Source organism: Portunus trituberculatus, chromosome 6 (genome assembly GCF_017591435.1).
Source record: "Portunus trituberculatus isolate SZX2019 chromosome 6, ASM1759143v1, whole genome shotgun sequence".
NCBI classification, from domain to species: Eukaryota; Metazoa; Arthropoda; class Malacostraca; order Decapoda; family Portunidae; genus Portunus; species Portunus trituberculatus.
Window position 1 is genome coordinate 3,659,726 of NC_059260.1, and position 23,960 is coordinate 3,683,685.

Sequence of the window (23,960 nt, forward strand, 5' to 3'; positions counted from 1 at the left end):
ATAGATAGATAGATACATGTAGGGAGATAGACACGGACATAAACATACAGTAGATAGATATATAAACAGATATAGAGAGAAGTAGACATACAAATACATGGTGAGAGAGAGAGAGAGAGAGAGAGAGAGAGAGAGAGAGAGAGAGAGAGAGAGACGCAGATATACAGGCAGATTAAAAACAAAGATATATAAACTAATAAGAGATGAAATAGAAAAACTGGTAAAAATACACATGCAGAAAGAAAGACAGACAGACAGGCAGACAGACAGACAGATTAGTAAGAGATTAAAACTTCGATGCAATAGTTTTCTCTTTCATTCGTGGCATTAATAAGTTCAGGAAACATCGTAATATTTTTTCCCCGCCATAATGTACATGATAATACTCTGTCCCCTCGCCACATTCACAATTTTAGTCATCTGAGAGGGTAGACAACCTTGAAATAACAGGGCAACACACCTTACAAAATAAACTGATAGAGAGTAATGATAAATTCTCAAAAAATAATAAAGACGTAATGTTTAAGCTGGTAGAACATAAGGATACGAGTAGACTAATAGAAAAATAAATGAAATAGTCCTCAAAAACAAGACAGAGGGAGACATAGTAGAATATAAACACAATTAACTAGCAGAAAATAAAGCAATCCTCAGAAAAACAAGAGAGAGAGAGAGAGAGAGAGAGACAGATACATAAATAGTTGTAGAACATAAACACACAGGTAGACTAATGAAAAATAGATAAAAAGTCCTGAAAGATAAGAGAGACACATAGATAGTTAATAGTGCATGAGCATACAAGTCGACTAATAGAAAATAGATCAAGATTTCCTTAAAAAAACAAGAGACACAGGAATAGTAGAACATAAACGTATAAAATAGATTAATTAGTAAACCGGGCAGGTGAGTTTTGTTTGCCTACACGCGCCGCTGCTCATCTTTGCACCTTTCCATCCTTAGGTATGTAGTTATTCATATCTACCTTCACTGATTCATAATTACCTTTGGGGGATGACGCGTTGTATTTTCACGTTATTGAACTTAATTGCCAATACTTGTCGCCCGCCACTGTGTCCTGTAGCTGCAGTTGTTGATGTTGTAGTTGTTGTTGTAGTTGTTGGTGTCATCCTTCCACGCCGTTTATCCTTTGCTCATAACTATACATCAAAAGTGCGGGTTTAATTGAATACAAACAATTAGCGACACACGCACACGCAAACCAGGCCGTGGGAATTGCAACTTGTATGTTTGTGTTTCGTGGTGTCAAGAGCAAAATGTAAATGCGGGTTTGTTTTCCGCCCGTGTGAACGCATGAAAAAAAAAAAAAAATGTATACGTAAATGACCTGTTTATTTATTTTTTTTTACTTCCTTCAGCATTTTCCCTTTATTTTTCCCTCTTGTCGTGAGTTGTGGCGAGTATTTTGTTTAGTTTCCCCTGTTATGCTTATTTGCACCATTATTTCAGGGTAGTGAGTTGGGGAGGGAGGTGGGGGCGGTCAGGGGTTTGTACCGCCGCTGCATTTGAAAGGTTCTGCTTACTTGAAGTCACACTGGTTTCCGAGGGTGTTTCTGTGGTTGTAGTGAAAGATTAACAGCATCACTACGTTATTATCAGGAGTACCAGTCTTGAAAACCATCATCATTTCCGTGACCTTAGAAAATAATCAGTCAATTTATTTATCTAGTTTATATATCTATCCATCTACCTATTCACTTACCTGTTCATCTATCAACTTATTCGTCTATCTGCCTGTCTACTTACCTATCCATCTATTAACTTGTCTATCTATATACTCACCTTTTCATCTATCTATCTACTTATCTATCCTTTTTTTTATTTTTAGTTGCCTTGACCTGCTTTCCCTCTTGTATAAAAAAAATATCCATCTACTTACTTACCTATCCATCTATCTATCTACTTACCTATCACCTATCAATCCCACCTCTCTATCTAGCAACCTATCTTCCTGCTAACTCATCCATCAACTGAGAAACCAAACCAGTCATTCCCCAACTAATGACAACACACCACCGTCCTTTCACCCACACAGGAGAGCCAGGAGAGCCACTCTACAGGACAGTGGAAGATACAGCTTTACTCCACCAGCCCCAGCTCCAATCCCAATGGTCCTGCAGTGGCGCCCTTGTCAGCGGGGCCTCTCAAGTACATGACCCACGCTATCACCGACCTGGACCCCGCCACTGACTATGAGGCGACCGTAGCTGTGGAGAACAAGTTTGGTTGGTCCAGGGACTCTGAAATCTTCCTCTTCAACACCAGGAAAGGTTAGTCACTTAGTTAGCCTCGTCTGTTTAACACTCGCATCGCACCTTCGCTACTTCCCAAAGGCTCTGTACAGCTACAAGTGACCCGGGTTTGCAAGGGTGTTTTTAGTACGGTTTAGTGATAGATTAGCAAGATTTCTAGATTACTAATACGGAAAGCACTCTAGAAAACGCTGCTTATTGTCACTATGGCCTTTGAAAATTAGAGGAAAGGTGTGGAATGAGAAGTTTCTGTGTGAATAGATTGGGAAAGAAGGGTACATATGTGTAGGGAAACAGAATACAAAACAACAGGTGTGTGCTGGATAGGAACGAAGAGTACACGTATAATACTGAATGAAAATGAAATAAACAGGTGTGAGATAAGGAAGAAATGTGTGAATTAGGCAAAAAAAAAAAAAAGAATAAAACAGGTAAAGGAAAGCCGAAAGTGATCGAACAGATGTGTAGACGATTGAAAATAAGACGACAGAAGGCTGAGAGGTAGAAAAAGCAGGTGTAGGATGGGAGGAAAAGTTAACACGTGTGCAGTGAGGCCAAGAACGAGACGGCAGGTGTGGAAAAATGTGCAGGAGAGTGAAAAGGGAGCAGGGGCAGAAGAATTAGAAGACAGGTGTATAAGAGCCGTGGCAGGTTTGGGCAGGTGTGTTGAAGGGTGGGGAAGGTTTTTGAGGTCTCTATGCTTTTAAATCTCTTGAAAATGACGCAAGAGAGAGAGAGAGAGAGAGAGAGAGAGAGAGAGAGAGAGGTGTCATTGCTTTGGTAAAATTTTTCAAGAGTATGAAGCTGAAATGAAAATAAAAAGAACACACACACACACACACACACACACACACACACACACACACACACACACACACACACACACACACACACACACACACACACACACATACATACATATTGGCTTAGATAGCTGGTAACGAATAGAATCAAGTAAAGATGAATAAAAACATGCCAAAAAGGAATAAAAGAGGAATTAGAAGAAGTAAAGGAGAAAGAAAGAAAAAGAAAAGAATAAAAGGAATAGAGAGAGAGAAGAATGAGACTACTTTTACATTTCCTTTATACGAACAGATAGAAAAAAAAAAAGAATAATAAAGAAAACGAGAGAGAAAAAATTAACAAACCTTTCACATGAAGAAACAAAAAAAAAACTACATTATTTTCACAAACAGACTGATAGAAAAGAAAGAAAAAGAAAACGAAAAAGGAGAAACACATCTGAAAAAGTCCTTTAAAGAGAGAGACAGGTGAAAGAGAAAGACACATGTGGCGCAGGTGTGGAGTGCATGTGTGGGCGGCGCTGTGGGAGGAGAAGCGAAGGTTTGATGGGCTGAAAGGACACGTTTGGAAGGAGAATAGTAGAGGGGAGTGGACGAGAGGGATAGAAGGACGAAGGGAAGGAAAAGTTTGAAGAGGTGGAGAGAAGAGGTGTGTTAGGGTCTCTCTCTCTCTCTCTCTCTCTCTCTCTCTCTCTCTCTCTCTCTCTCTCTCTCTCTCTCTCTCTCTCTCTCTCTCTCTCTCTCTCTCTCTCTCTCTCTCACCTGGCGGGCTCAGGTGAAGCACGCAGACAAATCCGTGTTGCGGGTGATGTGTGTGTGCTTTTGTGTTTTCCGGCCCAGTTTGTTTTGACTGACACTCGCCACGCTCCTATGCTCCGGGTCCGAGAGAGAGAGAGAGAGAGAGAGAGAGAGAGAGAGAGAGAGAGAGAGAGAGAGAGAGAGAGAGAGAGAGGGGGCGGGGGGGAATAAACAGAAAATTATAGATAAGTGTATGTTTTTAGGTGAAAGGTGAAAGGAAAGCGACGGAAAAATAGGGATTAGGGAGAGAGAGAGAGAGAGAGAGAGAGAGAGAGAGAGGATTTTATTAGATATTATATTATGTTATTTATCGCAACAGCTGTGACTAATATGGAAAAGATAATTCAGTAGAGAAGACAAGGAAAAGGAAGAGGAGAAGGGGGAGGAGGAGGAGGAGGAAGAAGAGAAGGAGGAGGAGGAAGGGAGAGAAGGAGAGAAGAAGAGAGATAATATTCAGCACCTCTTCCTCCATCCAGAACCCTCACACACACACACACACACACACACACACACACACACACACACACACACACACACACACACACACACACACACACACACACACCTGTCCGTGGCTCTAATCAGTGTTGCTTATTGTCTTCATACAATTTCAAAATATCGTACCAAACAGCGCGGCGCGAATTCATTCCGAGTTAATTTGATTTGCGTTTATTTGATCTGCCAAAATATTGCGTTTTCATATACCAAAACTATTTCCAAACCTGAATAACTATTTTATCCCCGGTATTTTGATCAGTTTATTCACAAGAGCGGTGTGGATGTGTCGGTGTGATGGTGTTACCTGGCGTGATTACAGGTGATCTCCCTTACCTGCGCTGCTCAGGTGTGTGGGGGTTGTTAGTCCCTCGATTTCCGCCGGATTCCGTTGTCATGTTTCCAAAAAATCGTTATGTTTGTTAATTATTGGGGTGTTTGGGATCGTGTTATCTTGTCCCGTCTCGTTCTGCACAATGTATAATCTAACATAATCTTACTTAACCTAACTTTACCTAACCCTCCTTAACTTAACCTTAACCTAATCATACCTCACCTTTGTTTACCGTCTAAATTAATGCTACCTCACCTTACCTCACCTGTCCTTCATTGACCTCACCCCATCTGACCTAACCAAACCTCACTTCACCTAACCTAAACTAAGCTAAGCCTCACTTCATCTAACTTATCTAAGCTTATGTCTTTATTCTAACCTAACCAACCGAACGTAACCTCACCTCAATAAACTTAACCTAACCTAACCTAACCTAACCTAAACTCACCTCACCTCACCTCACCTCCCCTCACCTCACCTTACCTTACCTTATCTCACCTCACCTAAGCTTTACCTCCCCTAACCTACCCTAATCTAACTCAGCCTCACCTCAGCTCACCTGGCGGGCTCACCTATCCTCCTTAACAATATGCAGGCAGGTGTACGAAAAGTGGGGCAGCAAAAATTCAACACCTTTACCTGGCCATTGTACAGACACTCTCCTCTCTACCTGGAAACGTTTGAAGGACGAGAATTACTGCGAATCCTTAGACTTTTCGACCTTACGGGTAAAAGTTAGCCAGAGAGAGAGAGAGAGAGAGAGAGAGAGAGAGAGAGAGAGAGAGAGAGAGAGAGAGAGAGAGAGAGAGAGCGTTACTAGATATTTTTGACGTTGAAAGTAAAAGTAATGTTGTTGAGATATGGAAAGAGAGTTGGATGAGAGAGAGAGAGAGAGAGAGAGAGAGAGAGAGAGAGAGAGAAAAAGAATTAGCGCCGTAAATTGAAAGAAGAAAGAGGATAAGATGAAGACAGAAAGCCAAAACGAAAAATATATTGAAAGGAAGAAAATGAAGAGAGATAACGAAACCTAGAGAGAGAGAGAGAGAGAGAGAGAGAGAGAGAGAGAGAGAGAGAGAGAGAGAGAAACAAACAGAGAGACAAATATAACTTTAAAAAAAAACGGGAAAAAAATAGAAAAAAGACTAAGGCAAGAGAGAGAGAGAGAGAGAGAGAGAGAGAGAGAGAGAGAGATTCATATACATACTCATTTGGAAACACACCGACCCCTCTCTACACTTTATCATCAAGTTAAGCTGTCGTCGGTAAATTTCGTTCCGCGTACACACTCACTAAATCAGCCTCTATTGCCCGCTACTCCATAATTGCTCGCCAGAAAGAGTAGAACAGTACTTAACGGCAATTGAACCTTCACTTTAATGAACCTGTTAAATTGACGTTAGTTGGTCTCTATTTTGCCTTTTCTGTTACCTAGTATCAATTTTTGTATGGGTTTATTTAAAGGGAGTTTGTGTTTCATTTTTTTGGGGGGCAGGGGGCGGTGGATTATTTTTCTGGGTTTAGTTTAAGGGAGTTTGTGTGTTTAATTTTATGGGAGGCAGTGGGGGCGGTGGATTATTTTTCTGGGTTTAGTTTGAGGGAGTTTGTGTGTTTAATTTTATGGGGGCAGTGGGGGCAGTGGATTATTTTCTGGGTTTAGTTTAAGGAGTTTGTGTTTAATTTCATGGGGGCAGTGGGGGCGGTGGATTATTTTTCTGGGTTTAGTTTGAGGGAGTTTGTTTTTAATTTTATGGGGGGCTGTGGGGGGGCAGTGGATTATTTTTTCTGGGTTTAGTTTGAGGGAGTGTGTGTTTAATTTTATGGGGGGCAGTGGGGGGCAGTGGATTATTTTTTCTGGGTTTAGTTTGAGGAGTGTGTGTTTAATTTTATGGGGGCAGTGGGGGCAGTGGATTATTTTTTCTGGATTTAGTTTAAGGGAGTTTGTGTGTTTAATTTTATGGGGGCCAGTGAATTATTTTTCCTGGATTTATTTTAAGGAAGTTTGTGTTTCATTTTATGGGGGGCAGTGGGGGGGCGGTGAATTATTTTTCCTGGATTTATTTTAAGGAAGTTTGTGTTCAATTTTATGGGGGGCAGGGGGGCGGCGGTGGATTATTTTTTCTGGATTTATGTTAAGGAAGTTTGTTTTTATTATTTTTTTTTTCAGGGGGGCGCTGGAGATAATTTTTTCTGGATTTAGTTTAAGGTAGTTTTTTTTTTTTTTCTTTCCCTTCTTTTTGGCGCAGGATTATATTTTGGGGATTTTAAGGGAATTTTTTTAAGGGATTTTTTTTCACTGAGTTTAGTTTAAGGGAATGTTTTTTGGGAGGAGTCATTATTTTTAAGGGATTAGTTTAAGGTATTTTTTTTTTTTAATTTTAGGGGGAGGGGGCGGGGACAGGGTGTAAGGTGTTTTGATTGTTGGAGAACGTGTGGGTGTTTTATGTGTTTGTTTTGTTTGCATGTTAGGTGTATTTGTGTTGTTTTGTTTTTTGTTTTGTTTTGTTTTGTTTGCATTATAGTTGAGGTCTGTGGTTTTAGATACCATAGCAACAATAACAACAACAATAACATTAATAAACTGCAACAACAACAACAACAACAACAACAACAACAACAACAACAACAACAACAACAACAACAACAACAACAACAACTACTACTACTACTACTACTACTACTACTACTACTACTACTACTACTACCACTACTACTACTACCACCACCACCACTACTACTACTGCTGCCACTGCCACTACTACTACCACTCCTACTAACACACACACACACACACACACACACACACACACACAGAGGTTGTAAATACCTGTAGAGCAATTAGACCATTACCTTTACATCTCCCCTAACCAGTTGAGCCAACCACCACCACCACCACCGCCGCCACTCCTGAGCCCTCGCTGTCCGGAGAGGGCGATGTGTCCGAAGGTTTGTCCGTAGTGCCGCTAACAACGTCTAACTAACCTTAACTAGCAATAACAACGTCTAATTATCGCTAACTAACCCTAACAACCGCTAATAAATGTCTAACTAACCTTAACTACCGCTAGTAACTCCTAACTAACCTTAACTAGCAATAACAACGTCTGATTAACGCTAACTAACACTAACTGCCGCTAACATTATCTAATTAACCGTAATTAGCACTAACAATGTCTAATTAACCCCAATTACACCTAACTACCGCTAACAAGTGTCCAAATTAATCTTACCTACTTCTAACAAGGTCCACACTATCGCCAACTAACACTAACAAATATCTAGCTAACTGCAACGAACACTAACAACGTCGAACTATCGCCATATAGCTCTAACTATCACTAACAAGTGTTTAACTAATCTTATGTAGCTCTAACAAGGTCTTACTATCGCCAACTGACATTAATTACAGCTAACAAATAACACATTCAACATCTAACTATATATAATTACCATTTACTAAGGCTAACAACCGCTAACAACAACAACATTACCGCTAACAACGTCTAACTATCGCTAACTACGTCCAACTATCGCTAACAATTGCTAAGTCATCAGTCATTCTTAACAAGCACCAATTCAACATCTAACTATATATAACTACCATTTACTAAGCTAACAACTGCTAACAACCTCAAATTACCGCTAACAACGTCTAACTATCGCTAACTCGCTAAGTCACCAGTCATTCTTAACAAACACCAATTTAACATCTAACTATATATAATTAGGATAACAACTCCTAACAACCTCAAATTACCACCAACAACCTCTAACTATCGCTAACAGTTACCATTTGTCCCTGAATTTTGGTTAACTCGTGTCTTTTAAGGGAACTGGCCATTCAGTGGATCTTTTTTGTCCATATTGTGTTGCCCTTGACCAGTTGTTCCTCTTAAAACAGCTATGTATAGGCAACAACCACTTACTGTTGCTAACTTCCACTAACTACTGCTAATTAACTTCCTAATAGTCGCTAAGTATTGCTAATTGACTAACACCGGGAAGATAACTATCGGTGACTATCTCTGCTTCAAACTATCTATTACTAACAAGGAGGTAAACTATTAGAAGCTTTTTCATTATTTTTTTCAATTTTTTCTCTTTAACTTAGTATTTTTTGTTTTGTTATTGTTTTGTGTTTTTAATTTATTTTGTGTATGTGTGTTTATTGTGTATATATTGTATGTATGTAGCTTTGGGTTTTCACTAAGTCTTTATTTTCATCCTCTATATTTTTCCTCCTTTTTTTATAATTATTTCCTTATTTCATGTTTATTTTTTTCCTTCAATATCTTCCTCCTTCCTCGTACGTTTTCCTTTATTTCTTTTTTTTCATGATTTTGCTTTCTTCACCTTGACCCTTTCAGTACCATAGCGTGTTTCCATATTCATTCTGCTTAATATTTGGCGATTTTATACAGCTTCAGAAATTCATGTGGGGGGATTAAAATAGTGAAAATTCTGACCATTAATCTTTTGACCTCCATAGAGCCTTCCTCATGTCAATAATGGTTTAATCGTATGCAAATTTCAAGGTAAAAATCTAGTCCCAGTACTGAAGGAAATTTGAACTATGGAAAAAGAGAAATTTGAACTATGAAAAAAGAGGGAATTTAAACTATGAAAACCAGGAAATTTGTACAATGAAAAAAAGATAAAATTTAAACAATGAAAACAAGGAAATTTGAATGATGAAAAGTGAAAAAAGTTTGAGCTATGAAAACAAGGAAATTTACCCATATCCCCTATGCCCCTCCCCCTGTCTTCTTTAGTGCCCCTTTTCACCACCACCTTCATACAAGCAAACAAAAAGAAAACGGAATACTGAATAAAAGGAAAAATACATCACATATCAAGACTAACAATCACATATCGAGCCTCACGCAAGACCTGTCTCGCTGAATATTTAAAGAGCCTTGGAATTATTAAACAATGGCTCATACAAAATTAATGCATAACTTAGTGAATAAATAAACAAACCACTTCACTCAACAAATATCAAAGTACAAAAATATAGGAGAAAATGATTCTTTTCATGTAATTTCCTTTCGGAGGTTTTGAAAGAGATGAGGAAAATTCTCGACATTGAAATCCTTGAACATTGCTTGAAAGAAACGAGAAATAGATAAAAAAAATAAATTCTCATGCAAATATTACAACTCAAAAAATAATGACACACTTTAATTTCAGTACAAAAGTTTGAAAAGATGCGGAAATATATAGTCTTGAATTTTCTCCTTGCCTTATTGAAGAAAGAAAGCAACCAGATTAATAAAATAATTCAACTCAAACGTCCAAAGAAGAAAAATGGTTCTATTTGTGTAATTTCCCTGCAAAAGAGATGAGGAAAATTCTTGACATTGGAATCCTTGAACATTGCTTGAAAGAAACGAATAAAAAAAAAAAAAAAAGAAAACTCAATCTCATTCATAACTAGAATTAAAAAATATTGATATTCTCTAATTTCACTACAAAAGTTTGAAAAGATACTCAAACACCAAATCTTTAACTCTTTCTTTGCCATATTGAAGAGAGAAACCAACCAAACTTATACAACTCAATAATGGAAAAAAGAAAAATAATAATACTTTTGAATTTCCCCACAGAAGTTTGAAAGAAATGAGGAAATTTCTTAAAAGCCTTGGAATTATTGAACATTGAAAGTAACGAATGAATGAATATAGAAAGAAGCAATCCTCACACAAAGATTGGGATAATATTCTCTTTAGTTTCCCTGCAGGAGTTTGAAAAATACAGAAATATAGACCAAATCTTTAACTTTTTTAGGTCTATTCTTGTCGCATAGATAAATAAAGAAAGCAAACATACGTATACAAATATTACAACACAAACATCCCAAATTAGAAATAATAGTTTCCCTGCAGGAGTTTGAAAATATAGAGAAATATACATCAAATCCTTAACTTTTTATCTCTTAATCTTATACAAACAATACAACACAAAATTCCGAAATGAAAAATTATAGTTCTTTTTAATTTCCCTGTAGAAGTTTGAAAATATAGAGAAATATAGTCTAAAATTTACACTAACATAAGGTATACGCCAATTTTTTGTACATTTCCATCGTATTAACGTTTCTCCGTTCTCTTTTCCTTCCTCTTTCCTCGCCCGGGCAGGAATGGTAACGAATGTGCTCAGGGTAACGCAATGCCAGGTAGAGGACAGGTGATCAAGCTTAATTAACGTGTTTCAGTCCTCCCTTCAGCTCATTACGATTGCTTCCAGTTAAAAGAGAAAAAAAATCATTCATGTCTGTCTTTATATTGTGATTTCCATAATGAACCGAAAAAAATTGTTGGAATGTATTTTCTTTTTTTTTTTTTTTTATATATATATTAAGGACGTGAATGTGTTTTTGGTTTATTTGATTTCTGTTTTATTTATTTGATTATTTGTTCAGAGAGAAAACAGAGGTTGGTTTTAGATATGATGCTGGAAAAAGAGACAAAAGTAGTGAGTGTGGATTGAATTTCTCTCTCTCTCTCTCTCTCTCTCTCTCTCTCTCTCTCTCTCTCTCTCTCTCTCTCTCTCTCTCTCTCTCTCTCTCTCTCTCTCTCTCTCTCTCTCTCTCTCTCTCTCTCTCTCTCTCTCTCTCTCTCTCTCTCTTTTTAGAAACCCGATTACGTTAAATATTTTGTTTGTTTGAAAATAATAGAATCGCCAGTAACTTAATGCTCTTCATTGTGGAGGCTCTCTCTCTCTCTCTCTCTCTCTCTCTCTCTCTCTCTCTCTCTCTCTCTCTCTCTCTCTCTCTCTCTCTCTCTCTCTCTCTCTCTCTCTCTCTCTCTCTCTCTCTCTCTCTCTCTCTCTCTCTCTCTCTCTCTCTCTCTCTCTCAACCAGTATCACGTTTCATTCCCTTTAAATCTCACTAACCTAACCTAACTTAACTCACTCACTGCCTGCATATTATTACGTTACTCATTTACATTATTTCTTCAGTCAACTCCCGGAAAGGTCATTTAATTAGTGTATTTTAATCCCATGACCTTGTAGATGACACAGGTGCTTTTCTCTAATGCAAGGTTAATTAATGTCCCAATTAGGTTTCCCTCACTCATCACACGTCTCTACCTGCTGGGATGTTTATGGTTTCGTTACTAATTAGCTCCGTCTCAGGCACAGCGTTCACTCATTTCACCTTATTCGTACCATTTTTCCTCTGTGGTTCTCCGTGTTCCCAGGTACTGTTAGATGTGTACAGGTGATTCTTCTCCTAGCGTGACTGGCAGGTGTAGCTCGTGCAGGTTAAGTTGTTTGTCGGTGTAGGTTCATGTTAATCCCTTCAGTACCATGACGCGTTTTCATATTCATTCTGGTTACTATTTGGTGCTTTTACACAGATTCAGCAACATATGTGGGGGTTAGAATAGTAAAGGCTCTGGCCATTGGTTCTCTGATCTCCATAGACCCTTGCTAATGTGAATAAAATCGTCTAATCGTACACAAAACTCAAGGTAAAAATGCGTCCCAGTACTGAAGGGGTTGAAGAAATGGAAGGAAAACTAGGAATTCCGAGCTTATTTATTTTATTTCATTTTAGCTAAGGAAAATAAGGAAAGAGGTTAGGTATCTTAGAACAGTGGATATTAATTAACTGTGCCTAAGCTGATTAGTATTACGGTTCACCTTCACTGTCCCCATGACTGATGCGAGGCGTGTGTGTGTGTGTGTGTGTGTGTGCTTGTTGCAGAGGTGGCGGTGGGACAGTCAGCCAGCGGGGGCGGGACCTCGCGTGGTGCCTTCACCCTCCTCGTGGTGCTGCTGCTCTCACGCCCTCTCCTATCCTAAGGAAGTGCTTCTCTTTAGAACTGAGGTAAGATACAGCTTGTTCTGCTCCTTAGGTTTTGAGTTTCCAAGTGTATTTCGCTCATTTCTTTCCTTTATCATTTTTCTATGTCACGTCTATCCATTATTGCAGGAAATGCTTGTCTTTAGAACTGAGGCAAAGCACGGACTGTTTTACTGTTTTGATCTTGTTTCAAGTTTATTTTGCTCATTTCTTTTTTTTTTATGTTGCTGTTTGTCCACTATTGCACGAAACACTTGCTATTACGTCTGAGAAAAGACATGGCCTACTTTATTTACCCTTTAGAAGGAATACAGAAAGTTTAAAAAAAAAGGTAAATTTTGCACTTTCTATCTAGTTTATAGACTGCAGGTAGCTGTAGGTAACCAGTGATGTCTCAGAGTGATTGCTAATTAAGGAAAGATGAAGTGAATATCTGACAGTGTTAATTAACCTCTTGAGTACCAGGATGCGTTTCCATATTCATTCTGCTTACTATTTGATGATTTTATACAGCTTCAGAAACTTATGTATGTGATTAAAAAAAAGTGAAGACTGAGGACATTAATCTTCTGACCTCCATAGACCTTTCCTAATGTCAATGAAAAGGTCTAATCGTACACAAATCTTTAAAATGTGTCCAGTATTGAAGGGGTTAATTAATAGTGCTTTATGTGTTACCTGGCCTTTAACAGCCTTCCAAATTGTATTCTATAATCTTACATGTACTTGTATTCTTGCAGGTAATCTAAGGTGATCCTTCGCGCAGGTAAGATCCTCTACAGCAGGTAAGACGCCCCCACACGCCCTCAGAACACGATGCCTGGAGTTGTGTCCCCCTCATCACTTCCCCAAGGCGAGGGCACACCTGCTGACGTGACAGGTGTGGCTGACTTGCGCACCTGGGCTAGATTGGCTGAACTTTTTCACCTGATAATTTTTTTTGTTTCGTGATTCAAGTTTGGTGATTGATGAACTTTGGGTTGACATTTTATTTTAGTTTAGTTTTGTTTAGTTTTTGTGTTTTCCGATTTAGTTTATTTTGTGTCAGTTTTGTTTGTATTTTCCGCTTCGATTTTGTGTCTCAATTCTCAGATGTTGGTTTTTTTTTTTTCTCATTTGGTTTAAATTTCTCAGTTTGAACGTAAAAATTGATGAAGGTATTAAAGAAAGATGCTGTTCTAGTCAGCTAATGTGTTATGTAGCTATTGTCATCATTTTCTAACAGTATTACCTCCCTCTCTCTCTCTCTCTCTCTCTCTCTCTCTCTCTCTCTCTCTCTCTCTCTCTCTCAATTTTGCATCAGTGAACTCATATTTTCTGTTTAATTCCATTTTTCCTGTAATTTTGATTAACTCTTCATTTTGTACCTCCAATTTCCTTTCTCATTTAGCCAGCGAACCCAACATTTCCCATTGCAATTTAACAGTTCAGTTGTCCCGGCGCTCTATAACCTCAGTGTCGTGGCGCCGAGCTTTACTGAACAACCCCATGACCAAGAGGGGAATTAGTGTTACTTCAAACTACAGCACAGTGTTTCTCTGGACCTTCGTGGGCAGTGGGTGTGTATAGCTGTGTCTGGGGCGGGGCGCGGGTCACCTGAGGCAGTGCTGGGTAGATAAGAATTTGAGACTCCTTTTCACGAGCGTTTGAAAGCCGATCTGTGTGTGTTTTGTACTGAAGGCTGCGAGGTGAGCGTGTGGCGACCGTGTGTGGAGCGTGTTGGCTTGACTCTCTTTGGATCGTTCAGACTAATTTGGTGGACTAGCTCGTTTTGTATCGTATTTTTATGCTTCATTCTTTTTTTTTCTTTGTTTTGCATTTCTTTTCTTTTGTTCTTCATAGTTTTGTCTGCATTAACCAAATCGCGTTTTCTGCTTCACATTTTCCTCTTATTTCCTTCATTTTCATTAAGGAACTCCCACTTTCTTTTCTTATTTTCCATTTTCGTTTTCTCATTTATTCAACAAACTCGCATTTTTCTTCATTTAAATTCCTCTTTCCTTTCTGAGAATTTGTGAGTGTGCAAGTAGATCGATCACAACTTTTTTCCTTTTTTCCAAATAGATGGCTGACTTCCTCTTTTCTTTTCTTTTTTCAAGTAGATCGCTCACTTTTTTTTTTCAAGTAGATCGCTCACTTTTTTTTCAAGTTGATCGCTCTTTTTCTTCTTTTTTTTCAAGTAGATCACTTTTTTTTTCAAGTAGATCGCTCACTTTTTTTCTTTAGATCGCTCACTCCTCTCTCTCTTTTTTTTATTCTTCATCCGGGCATTAATGAGCCAAAATGATTAGTGTCGCAGCGTGGAGTGGCGAGAATTCATCCACCAAGTTAGTACGAACTGCCGAAAAAAAAAGAAAATAGAAACTCGGTGTAGTGTTTTAGTTGTGTGAAGGTGAAGGCGTCACCTCACCTGTGTTAATTAAAGGAGCTTCGTAATCGTGGTCATCACCTGTACAAATGGACTATAACCAGTTTGTTATGTGTGTCACTTTGCTCGCTTTTTTAACATCGTCCTCCTTTCTTCCCGGGGCTCCTGTGTTGAGGTCTGAGGCAAGTGGTGGTGGTTGGTGGTGGTGGTGGTGGTTCCGCCAACAGTTACCGTCAAAGGTGTTAAGTTACTTTTTTCTTTTCTTTGTAACCGTTTTCTTTTTCGTGAATAGCTTCTAGTATTATTATTAAAGAATTCAATCATTTTTGTCACTTCGTTGTAAATTATTGTGAAAAGCGTAAAGTTGCATTTTTTTTTTTTTTTTTTTTGTTAGTTTTTATTATATTCTTGTAGGTGTAACTTACGTTTATATTTTTAAGCTTCTATTTCCCTGGCTAACTTTGTAAGACCTCCAATTATTTGTAGCACGCAACGTTTTAGTTTCAGCTCCAACCAAAACTGTAAAAAGGTTTAGTTAGTTATTTAAGTTATTTAAGTATTTAATTTTTCTTAGCTAGCTTCTTAAAAATTTAATGATTGTAACAACTTCAGGTTTTACAAACAAGTAATTATCGATGGTTGATATGAAGCCGATCATGACTGTCCTACTGTCCTGCGCCTCAAGGCAACATCTTTTCTGTTACAAGTAGTCACGTTTCCTTTCCACGAACCACTAACGATAACAATGTCTTCGTTACGTGTCGGGTTGACGTTTATTCGAGTTCACTTTGTTTGACTCGCAGTGTTTTTCAAGTATACTCGTGTGTGTACTAAAAAACAGGGACAAAAGAAATAATGAGAACGTGAGACTGTGGCTACAAGAACAAGAGAACAGTGAACACCAAGCCAAGCCAAGCCAAGACAAGACAAGCCAAGCCACTGGTGTTACTTATAAGAACATCCCGTGTCGGTAACATCACAACGTAATCATTATTGGGCAGGTCCCTCCTCTCACACCTTCGTAAAGAAAAGGTATAGTCATTAATGTATTAGATTAGATAAGGAAATATAACCTAGGTGTCACTTTTACTTCAAATAGGCTTGATTGACTAAACAATTCAAAACCAATGCTTCTCCACCGTTCTGCATCCAGCCAGCTACTTGTACTGTAAGTTTTTTGTACCATAACTTGGAAAGGAAGACAAATAAACGTAATTTTATCTTTTATTAATCATTTACTTACAGGTGTTCTTGTATTATTAACTTTACCTGGAGGAAAGTGGCCACACCTGCGAGGATTTCAGGTGAGCAGTGGTGATGGTGGTGATGTCAAGGTGTGTAAGTGATGATGACAGGTGAAGGTGAGGTCTTGCAACACCTGGCTTGATGAGTGAGACTATGACACGATACCCTGCCATCACTCCTCTTCTCCCTCCTCCTCCTCCATTCTCTTACATCCTCTTAAGTCTTCGTTTCATTACTTTAGCACTTTTCCTTCCCTTTTCTCTTTCTCTAGGAATTGCTGTTTTATTTTTGTGGCGAGTGACTGTGGTACGTAGACATACTGTGGGGAGGTGTGGGTGTGTGGTGTGTGTTTATTGAAGGGAGGGGCTGTGGTGAGTGACTGTGGTTCGGAAACATACTGTGGGGCTGTGGAGAGAGAGAGAGAATTTCACTTACCAATTCTTATTTTATTGCTTTTTCACCTTTTTTCTTCGTATTTCTTCTCCATAACCACGTCTGCTATTCTCCTCGTCATCACTTCTCTCTACGTATCTATCTAATCTCTTCCTCGTCGCCTTTTCAACTTCCTACTTCTCGTCTTTTGTCTTCGCTTTTATTCTGCTTTTCTTCCTCCTGACCTTAACTTCCTAACATGTCTTCGTTCACTTCCACGCATCGCTGCTATCTTGTTATCCACGTCTGTTGCTTCACTGCTTAGCTCAGGTTCGTCATCTCTGCCTCTCTATCTATCCTTTCCTCCTGCTGCTGCTGCTGTGGAAAAAGGCTGTGGTGAGTGGGGTGGTCTGGCTGCGGTTAGAGTAGTGGTAAGATGGATTGTAAGATGATAACAACAACTACTATTATGAGTACTACTAATGCAGCTATTACGTTACTACTACTACTACTACTACTACTGGTTTGACTACTACTATAAAGTCACTCAGGGTTAACTAACTAATCTTTCGTCACCGTAACATAACAATAGATTCTCTCTCTCTCTCTCTCTCTCTCTCTCTCTCTCTCTCTCTCTCTCTCTCTCTCTCTCTCTCTCTCTCTCTCTCTCTCTCTCTCTCTCTCTCTCTCTCTCTCTCTCTCTCTCTCTCTCTCTCTCTCTCTCTCTCTCTCTCTCTCTCTCTCTCTCTCTCTCTCTCTCTCTCTCTCTCTCTCTCTCTCTCTCTCTCTCTCTCTCTCTCTCTCTCTCTCTCTCTCTCTCTCTCTCTCTCATAGCCACAAGTGCATCGAGATTTTACCCAACACAATGCTTGGTCAATATGCAACTTTATCCCGCTAGTAATTGCCGGGCACAATGGCTGATAAATGGCGCATTGTTAGCCTTGCCGGGGAAAAAAAGGCCCTGTATCACTTTTGTCTTGATTAATAACGTTCACACCCCACACACACACACACACACACACACACACACACACACACACACACAAAGAGCGGTAGTTGTAGGGAATTGTCAAAAAGTAATTTCATCATTTGCACTCTAACGATACAGAGAGAGAGAGAGAGAGAGAGCTAGTACGTCTCATCTCTTCCTCGTTTGTTACCCTAGTTGCGAAAACAAATTAAACTTTCTTCACTGACTTCCCTCGATAATCACAACTTTTTGATAATACGTAAAGGTTTTTTTTAGCTTCTTCCTCTACAATGTAAGTTAAATACACACACACACACACACACTAATTGGATAGGTTTCTCTTATACTGTGTGTGTGTGTGTGTGTGTGTGTGTAAGTCTTCTGCACATATCTATCACCACTACTACTACTACTACTACTACTACTCTATGACAAGGTAAGGTAGAAAAGGGATAAAAAAAAGAAAATGAATAGAAAATGCAAGAAAAAAATATACTAGAAATCCAAACATAAAAGGATAAATAAGGTAAGAGATAAAGAGAGGAAACAAGGAAACGTATAAACAATAGAAAATACACGAAAAAAAAAAATACTGAAAATCCAAAAATAGAGAGACTGACGTTCCTACTTTAATGGGAAACTCAAGAAAAAAAAAACGAGAAAACGGGAAGAGGATCAAAGAAAACGATGGTGCGGAAGGTCGTGTACACCTGGCTGGCTAATTAAATAACAGGTGAGAGGGGAAGCTGTACCGCACAGGTGAAGGCAGGTCAGGTAAGAGCTCAGGTGAGGGGAGGAAATAATTAAAAAGTTTTGGTTATAGAAGTACTTAGCAATCTCTCTCTCTCTCTCTCTCTCTCTCTCTCTCTCTCTCTCTCTCTCTCTCTCTCTCTCTCATGCATCACTTCTTTCTCATTCTCCTTTATCCTTCCTTTTCTTTTGCTTTTTTCCTCTTCCCCCTTTCTCTCCCTCTCGTTCGTTCAGTTTTCTACTTTCTTTCTCTCTCACCCCTTGTTATTCCTTATTTTTTCCTCTCTCTCTCTCTCTCTCTCTCTCTCTCTCTCTCTCTCTCTCTCTCTCTCTCTCTCTCTCTCTCTCCAAAACAAGCAAGCAAATAAAAAGTCAAATGAAAATGAAAAAATGAAAAAAAAAACGAAATTCTACTAAAGATATTAACTTTTCAAAATATCTCTTATTTTAACATCCCCTCCTCCTCCTCCTCCTCCTCCTCCTCCTCCTCCTCCCAACCCTCGTCCCGTTTTCTTTCTTTCATTTCCCCATCTCTCCTTTTATCTTCCCCTCTTCCTTTTCTCTTTAATCCCCTCACTGTTTCTACTCTTTTGTTCTTTCCTTCCTTTTCTCCCTCTTCCTCTCTCAGCTCTGTTTCCTGTCTCATTTCCCCTCATCCTCTTTCCCCTCTTTTCTACTTTTCTCTCTTTTTTTCTACTTTCCCTCTCCTTTTTCTACTTTTCCTTCTTTTTTCTACTTTTCCTTCTCTCCTCTACTACTTTCCCCCTCCCTGTTTTTTTTATTTTTCCGTCATCCCTTTTCCCCTCCTCCTCCTTCCCCCTTTCCCTTTCCCTTCTATCAGTGTCTCCATCTTCTTCTTTCCTTCTTCCCCAACTCCATCTACATCCCTTCTTTTTCTAAACCTCTTCTCTTTCTCTTTCTCTCTTCTCTACCAGTTATCTATCTACCGCTTTTTTTATTTCATTTCCTTTTCCACATTTTCTTTTTCTAAACCCTCTTCACTCCTTCGTTATTCCATTCTTTCTTCAACATTTTCTTTTTTCTTTTCTTTTCTTTCTTTTCCTTATTTCCTTTTCCTAAATTTTTTTCACTCTACGTTATTGCTTCCTTTCTTTCGTAGACCCTCTCTTCCTCTTCTTCCTAAACACACTCCTCCTCTTCTCCCTTCTTCCTTCCTCTTACATCTATTCCCACACCTCCCTTCTTCTACCTCCCCATATTAACCTATCTTTTTCTCCCTCCTTCCCCATTTTTACCTCTCTTTCTTAAACATTCTCTTATCTCTCTCTTCGTAAACAAACCCCTTCTCTCTTTCTCTTCAAATTTATTCCCATGCCTTCCTTTCTTCTTTCCTTTCTTAAACCCTCTCTTCCTAAACACACTCCTCCCCTCTTCCTCTTCTTCCTTCTTCATTTCTCTTCAAATCTATTCCTACACCTCCCTTGTTCTACCTCCCTAACTAACCTATCTTCTCTCTCTCTTCCCCATTCTTCCCTCTCCTCTCCCCCTCTCTCACCTCCCCTGGGACGCCGCAAACACGTGGTGCACTAGTAATTACTGTACCTCCGTCAGCCTAATCACCAGGTGGAATCCAGGTGAGGTGACAGGCCAGGTAACTCCTTCCTCCCCCCCCCCCTCACACCAACACACCTGAAATATTAGACACAGGTAAGTTTTAATTATTGGGTCACTTAAACTAGGTAGGGTGTGTGTGTGTGTGTGAGAGAGAGAGAGAGAGAGAGAGAGAGAGAGAATAATTAAATACACAATGAATTAGAAAATAGAGGAAAAACAGAACTAGAAAATACATGATTAAGAAAAATGAAAGATAAAAAGTAAGAAAATAAAAGAAATAAGGAAAAAACAAACGAAATAAAAAAAACGAAGAAAAAAAAACTAAATAAAATAAAGCATATAAAGAAAATTAGAGAGAGAGAGAGAGAGAGAGGAAATAGAAAACGTAAACTACACTAGGGAAAGGGGTAGCTTAATTATTTTGCAGGTAATTAAGGAGGGAAGGTAAAAGAGGGTAAAAAATGAAAGAAAATGGGTTGGGAGAGGGTCAAGAGAAAACGGGATTAATTTTTCGGGTGCTTAAAGTGAAAATGAGGGTGAACTTGATTATTTTTGAGGTAATTAAGACGAAGAAAAAAAAAAGGAAAAAAAATGACTTGGTTTAATTACATAGAGGAAATTAAGAGAAAACGGAATCAAGTAAGGTAGAAAACAAGGGTAGACTCTTATTTTCTTTAGATATTTAAGGAAAATGGGAATAAATTCAAAGAAGATATAAAAAGCAAGGGAAAAATGACTTGGTTTAATTACATAGAGGAAATTAAAGGAAAACGGAATCAAGTAAGGTAGAAAACGAGGGTAGACTCATTTTCTTTAGATATTTAAGGAAAATGGGAAAAAAATAGAAAAACATGGAAATGCAACGACGAAAAGAAAATAGAGAAGGAAAAGGAAAAGAAAAAGGAAAATGATAAAAGCTCGTACAATCCATTAAGGTAGAAAGAGAGAATTTAAGGAAAATGGGAAAATATTAAAAAAAAGATTAAAAGGAAAAGCGAGATAGGGAAAAGAAAAAAAAAAAATAGAATCAAAAGATAGAAAACGAGGTAGACATTTTATTTAGATATTTAAAGAAAATGGGAAAAATTTGAAAAAAGTGAAGGAAATGAAAAGAGGAAAAGAAAATAGAGAAGGAAAAGGAAAAAAATTGAAGTAAAAATCGCAATATCAAGTAATATAGAAAACGAGGTTAGACTCATTTTCTTTAGATATTTAAGGAAAATGGAAACAAATTTACAAAGAAGGTAAGGAAATGAAAAAGGAAAAGAGAGATAGGAAAAGGAAAAGAGAATAAAGGTCAAATCAAAGGAGAAATACGAGACAAGGAAAATGAAGTTGGAAGATTGAAAGAGAGAGAGAGAGAGAGAGAGAGAAAGAGAGAGGAAGAACGAGAATAAAAAAAGAGAGAGAGAGAGAGAAAGGATACTACAAACAAGATAGGCAGTGAAGAAAATGGAAAGGAAGGAAGGAAGGAAGGAATGAAAGAAAACGCAATAAAGAAGAAACTAGTTGCAGAAGAATAAACGAGAAGAGAAACAAGGAAAAAAACACAAGAATAAAGTGAAGGAAAGGCATAGACAGAACAATAAGAGAAAGAAAAAAAAAGAAAAAAAGAAAACAGGAAGGATAAGAGAGAAAAATGGAAGATTAGGGAACAAATGAAGACGAGTTGTAGAGAGAGAGAGAGAGAGAGAGAGAGAGAGGGGAGGGAAACTGTCAAACCACGGAAAAAAAAGAATAGAGAGAAATAAATGCAAAACGAGGAAAAAAATCAAGGAAAACCAAGAAAATAAAAAATAAAAAAATAAGATGGAAAGAGAGAGAGAGAGAGAGAGAGAGAGAGAGAGAGAGAGAGAGAGAGAGAGAGAGAGAGAGAGAGAGAGTGTTTGGCTTACATCACAATTCCTTTAGACCTAAGCGTGTATTTTAGACACAATACAAACACACCTACGTTATTCTTCACTAAGATAAACCTAAGAGACAACACGACTTAAGATATGCTGCCTTTCCCTCCCCTCACCCCCTCCCCTCACTCTCTCCCCTCACCCTCTCCCCTCATCCCTTCCTTTCCTTCCTTCATTATCCTCTATCCCATCTTCCTTCTGTGTTTTTTTCCCTTCCTTCCCTTTTCCCTCCTTATTTCCCCTCACCCTCTCCCCTCATCCCCTTCTTTCCTTCCTTCACTATCCTCTATCACTATTCCCTCTTTATTCACTATTTTCCCTTCCTATTTCCCTCATTTCCCCTCACCCTCTCCCCTCACCGTTTCCCCTCATCTCCTTCTTTCCTTTCTTCACTATCTTCTACCAACTCCTTCCCTCTATTTACTTTCTCCCTTCCTTCTTCCTTCTTTCCTTATTTCCCCTCATCCTCTCTCCTTATTTCCCCTCATCCTCTCTCATCCCCTTATTTCTTTCCTTCAACTCACCTTTCCTCACCTAATTTTTCCCCTCCTACTCATATTTCGTTTTTTCCCCTCATTCTCTCCCCTCACCCCTTCCCTCATCCTCTCAACTCACCCACTGCTTCCCTTCCTTCACAGTCTGACCTTTTTCCCTCATCTATATTTTTCCTTTCCTTCTATTCCTTTCCTTTTTTCCCCTCATCTCATTCCCCTCATCCTCTCCCCTCATCATCTCATTTACCGCCTTCTCTATTCTCTTCCACACCTTCTTCCCTTTTCATTCACTATTTCTTTCCTTTCTTCTGTTCCTCTTACTTTTTCCCCTCATCATCTCACTCCCCTCATCTCCCTCCTCATTTTCTTTTTTTCTCTCGTCTTCCCCTCATTTTCAGCATCTTTCTCTTCCCTCTTCTTCTTTTCTCTTCCTTTCCACGTCTTTTCTTTAACCTTTTCCTCCCAAAAATGAGAGAGAGAGAGAGAGAGAGAGAGAGAGAGAGAGAGAGAGAGAGAGAGAGAGGATGGAAGGGAGAGATAAGGACCATTGGGGGTGTCTCGTTGCCTCATTCCCCTCTTTTTTCCCCTTACTGGCTAGAATGACGGCAGCATTTCACACTCTTCCTCCTCCTCCTCCTCCTCCTCCTCCTCCTCCTCCTCCTCCTCCTCCTCCTCCTCCTACTACTACTACTTCTGAACTCTTACCTCCTAACTCTCTTTCTCTCTTCCTTTCTGCCTCCTTGCATCTCTCTCTCTCTCTCTCTCTCTCTCTCTCTCTCTCTCTCTCTCTCTCTCTCTCTCTCTCTCTCAGTCTTCATCCCTTCCTTCCTTCCTTCCTTCCTTCTCTCCTTCTTCCTTCCCTTTGTCAACCAGCTTACATTGTCAATAATTTTCTCTTCTCCCTTTGTGTGAGAAGCTAAAGGGAAATAGATGGCTCTCTCTCTCTCTCTCTCTCTCTCTCTCTCTCTCTCTCTCTCTCTCTTTTTTCAATCATTATCCTTCCCAGTCTCTCCCCTTTTTTCAATCATTATCCTTCCCAGTAAGTCTTTTCGTCTCCCAATCATCATCTAATCTTCTCCCTTTCAAAACTGATTGTTACTTTTTTTCTGATATCTATTCCTAAACGTCGTGGTAGCGGTGGTAGTAGTAGTAGTAGTAGTAGTAGTAGTAGTAGTAGTAGTGGTAGAAGTTGTTTACATGTTCTATTCCTTCTCCTCCTCCTCCTCCTCCTCCTCCTCCTCCTCCTCCTCCTCCTCCTTCTTCTCCTCCTTCTCCTCCATTGAAAGCATGACAAAAATGGAAGCATGAAAGGATAAGGCAGAGGAGGAGGAGGAGGAGGAGGAGGAGGAGGAGGAGGAGAAGAGGAAGAGAAAGAGAATAAGACGGAGGAGAAATAGGAGAAGGAAAGAGAAGTGAGGAAGACGAAGAAAAAGAAACTGAAAAGAAGGAGGAAGGAAGAAAAGAAACTGAAGAGAGGAGGAAGGAAGAGAGAGAGAGAGAGAGAGAGAGAGAGAGAGAGAGAGAGAGAGAGAGAGAGAGAGAGAGAGAGAGAGAGAGAGAGAGAGAAACTTTATCGTATATGTACCCTTGTGTGTGTGTGTGTGTGTGTGTGTGTGTGTGTGTGTGTGTGTGTGTGTGTGTGTGTGTCGAGGATTAGGGGTGGAAATGTGTTTGCCTACGGACTGAGGGAGATTCGAACCCTTGATTGCGTGTGTGGAGGTGAGCCGCGAGCCAGAGAGCCACAAATCAAGGAACGTTTGGTGGAAAGGCGAGG

The 23,960-nt window shown here is 39.1% G+C and overlaps 1 protein-coding gene and 1 long non-coding RNA gene across 4 annotated transcripts in view; one reads left to right on the forward strand and one right to left on the reverse strand.

Moving 5' to 3' along the window:
- The window catches only part of LOC123517340 (limbic system-associated membrane protein-like), a 198,942-nt gene extending 182,839 nt beyond the window's left edge, over positions 1-16,103 (forward strand). For 2 of the 3 annotated variants that reach the window (XM_045277363.1, XM_045277343.1), the window contains 4 exons: positions 2,054-2,288; positions 7,569-7,643; positions 12,410-12,532; positions 13,249-16,103. In XM_045277363.1, the coding sequence (XP_045133298.1) occupies positions 2,054-2,288; positions 7,569-7,643; positions 12,410-12,507 (408 nt within the window). In that variant the 3' untranslated portion in view covers positions 12,508-12,532; positions 13,249-16,103. The remainder of the gene's footprint in view (positions 1-2,053; positions 2,289-7,568; positions 7,644-12,409; positions 12,533-13,248) is intronic. The other variant, XM_045277353.1, reaches the window with a different exon arrangement.
- LOC123517355 overlaps positions 11,499-23,960 on the reverse strand; it is a 35,457-nt gene continuing 22,995 nt past the window's right edge. Inside the window, exons 2-4 of the long non-coding RNA XR_006678452.1 lie at positions 19,777-19,863; positions 13,740-16,871; positions 11,499-11,550 (exon numbers count right to left, since the gene is read on the reverse strand). This is a non-coding gene — a long non-coding RNA (uncharacterized LOC123517355). The remainder of the gene's footprint in view (positions 11,551-13,739; positions 16,872-19,776; positions 19,864-23,960) is intronic.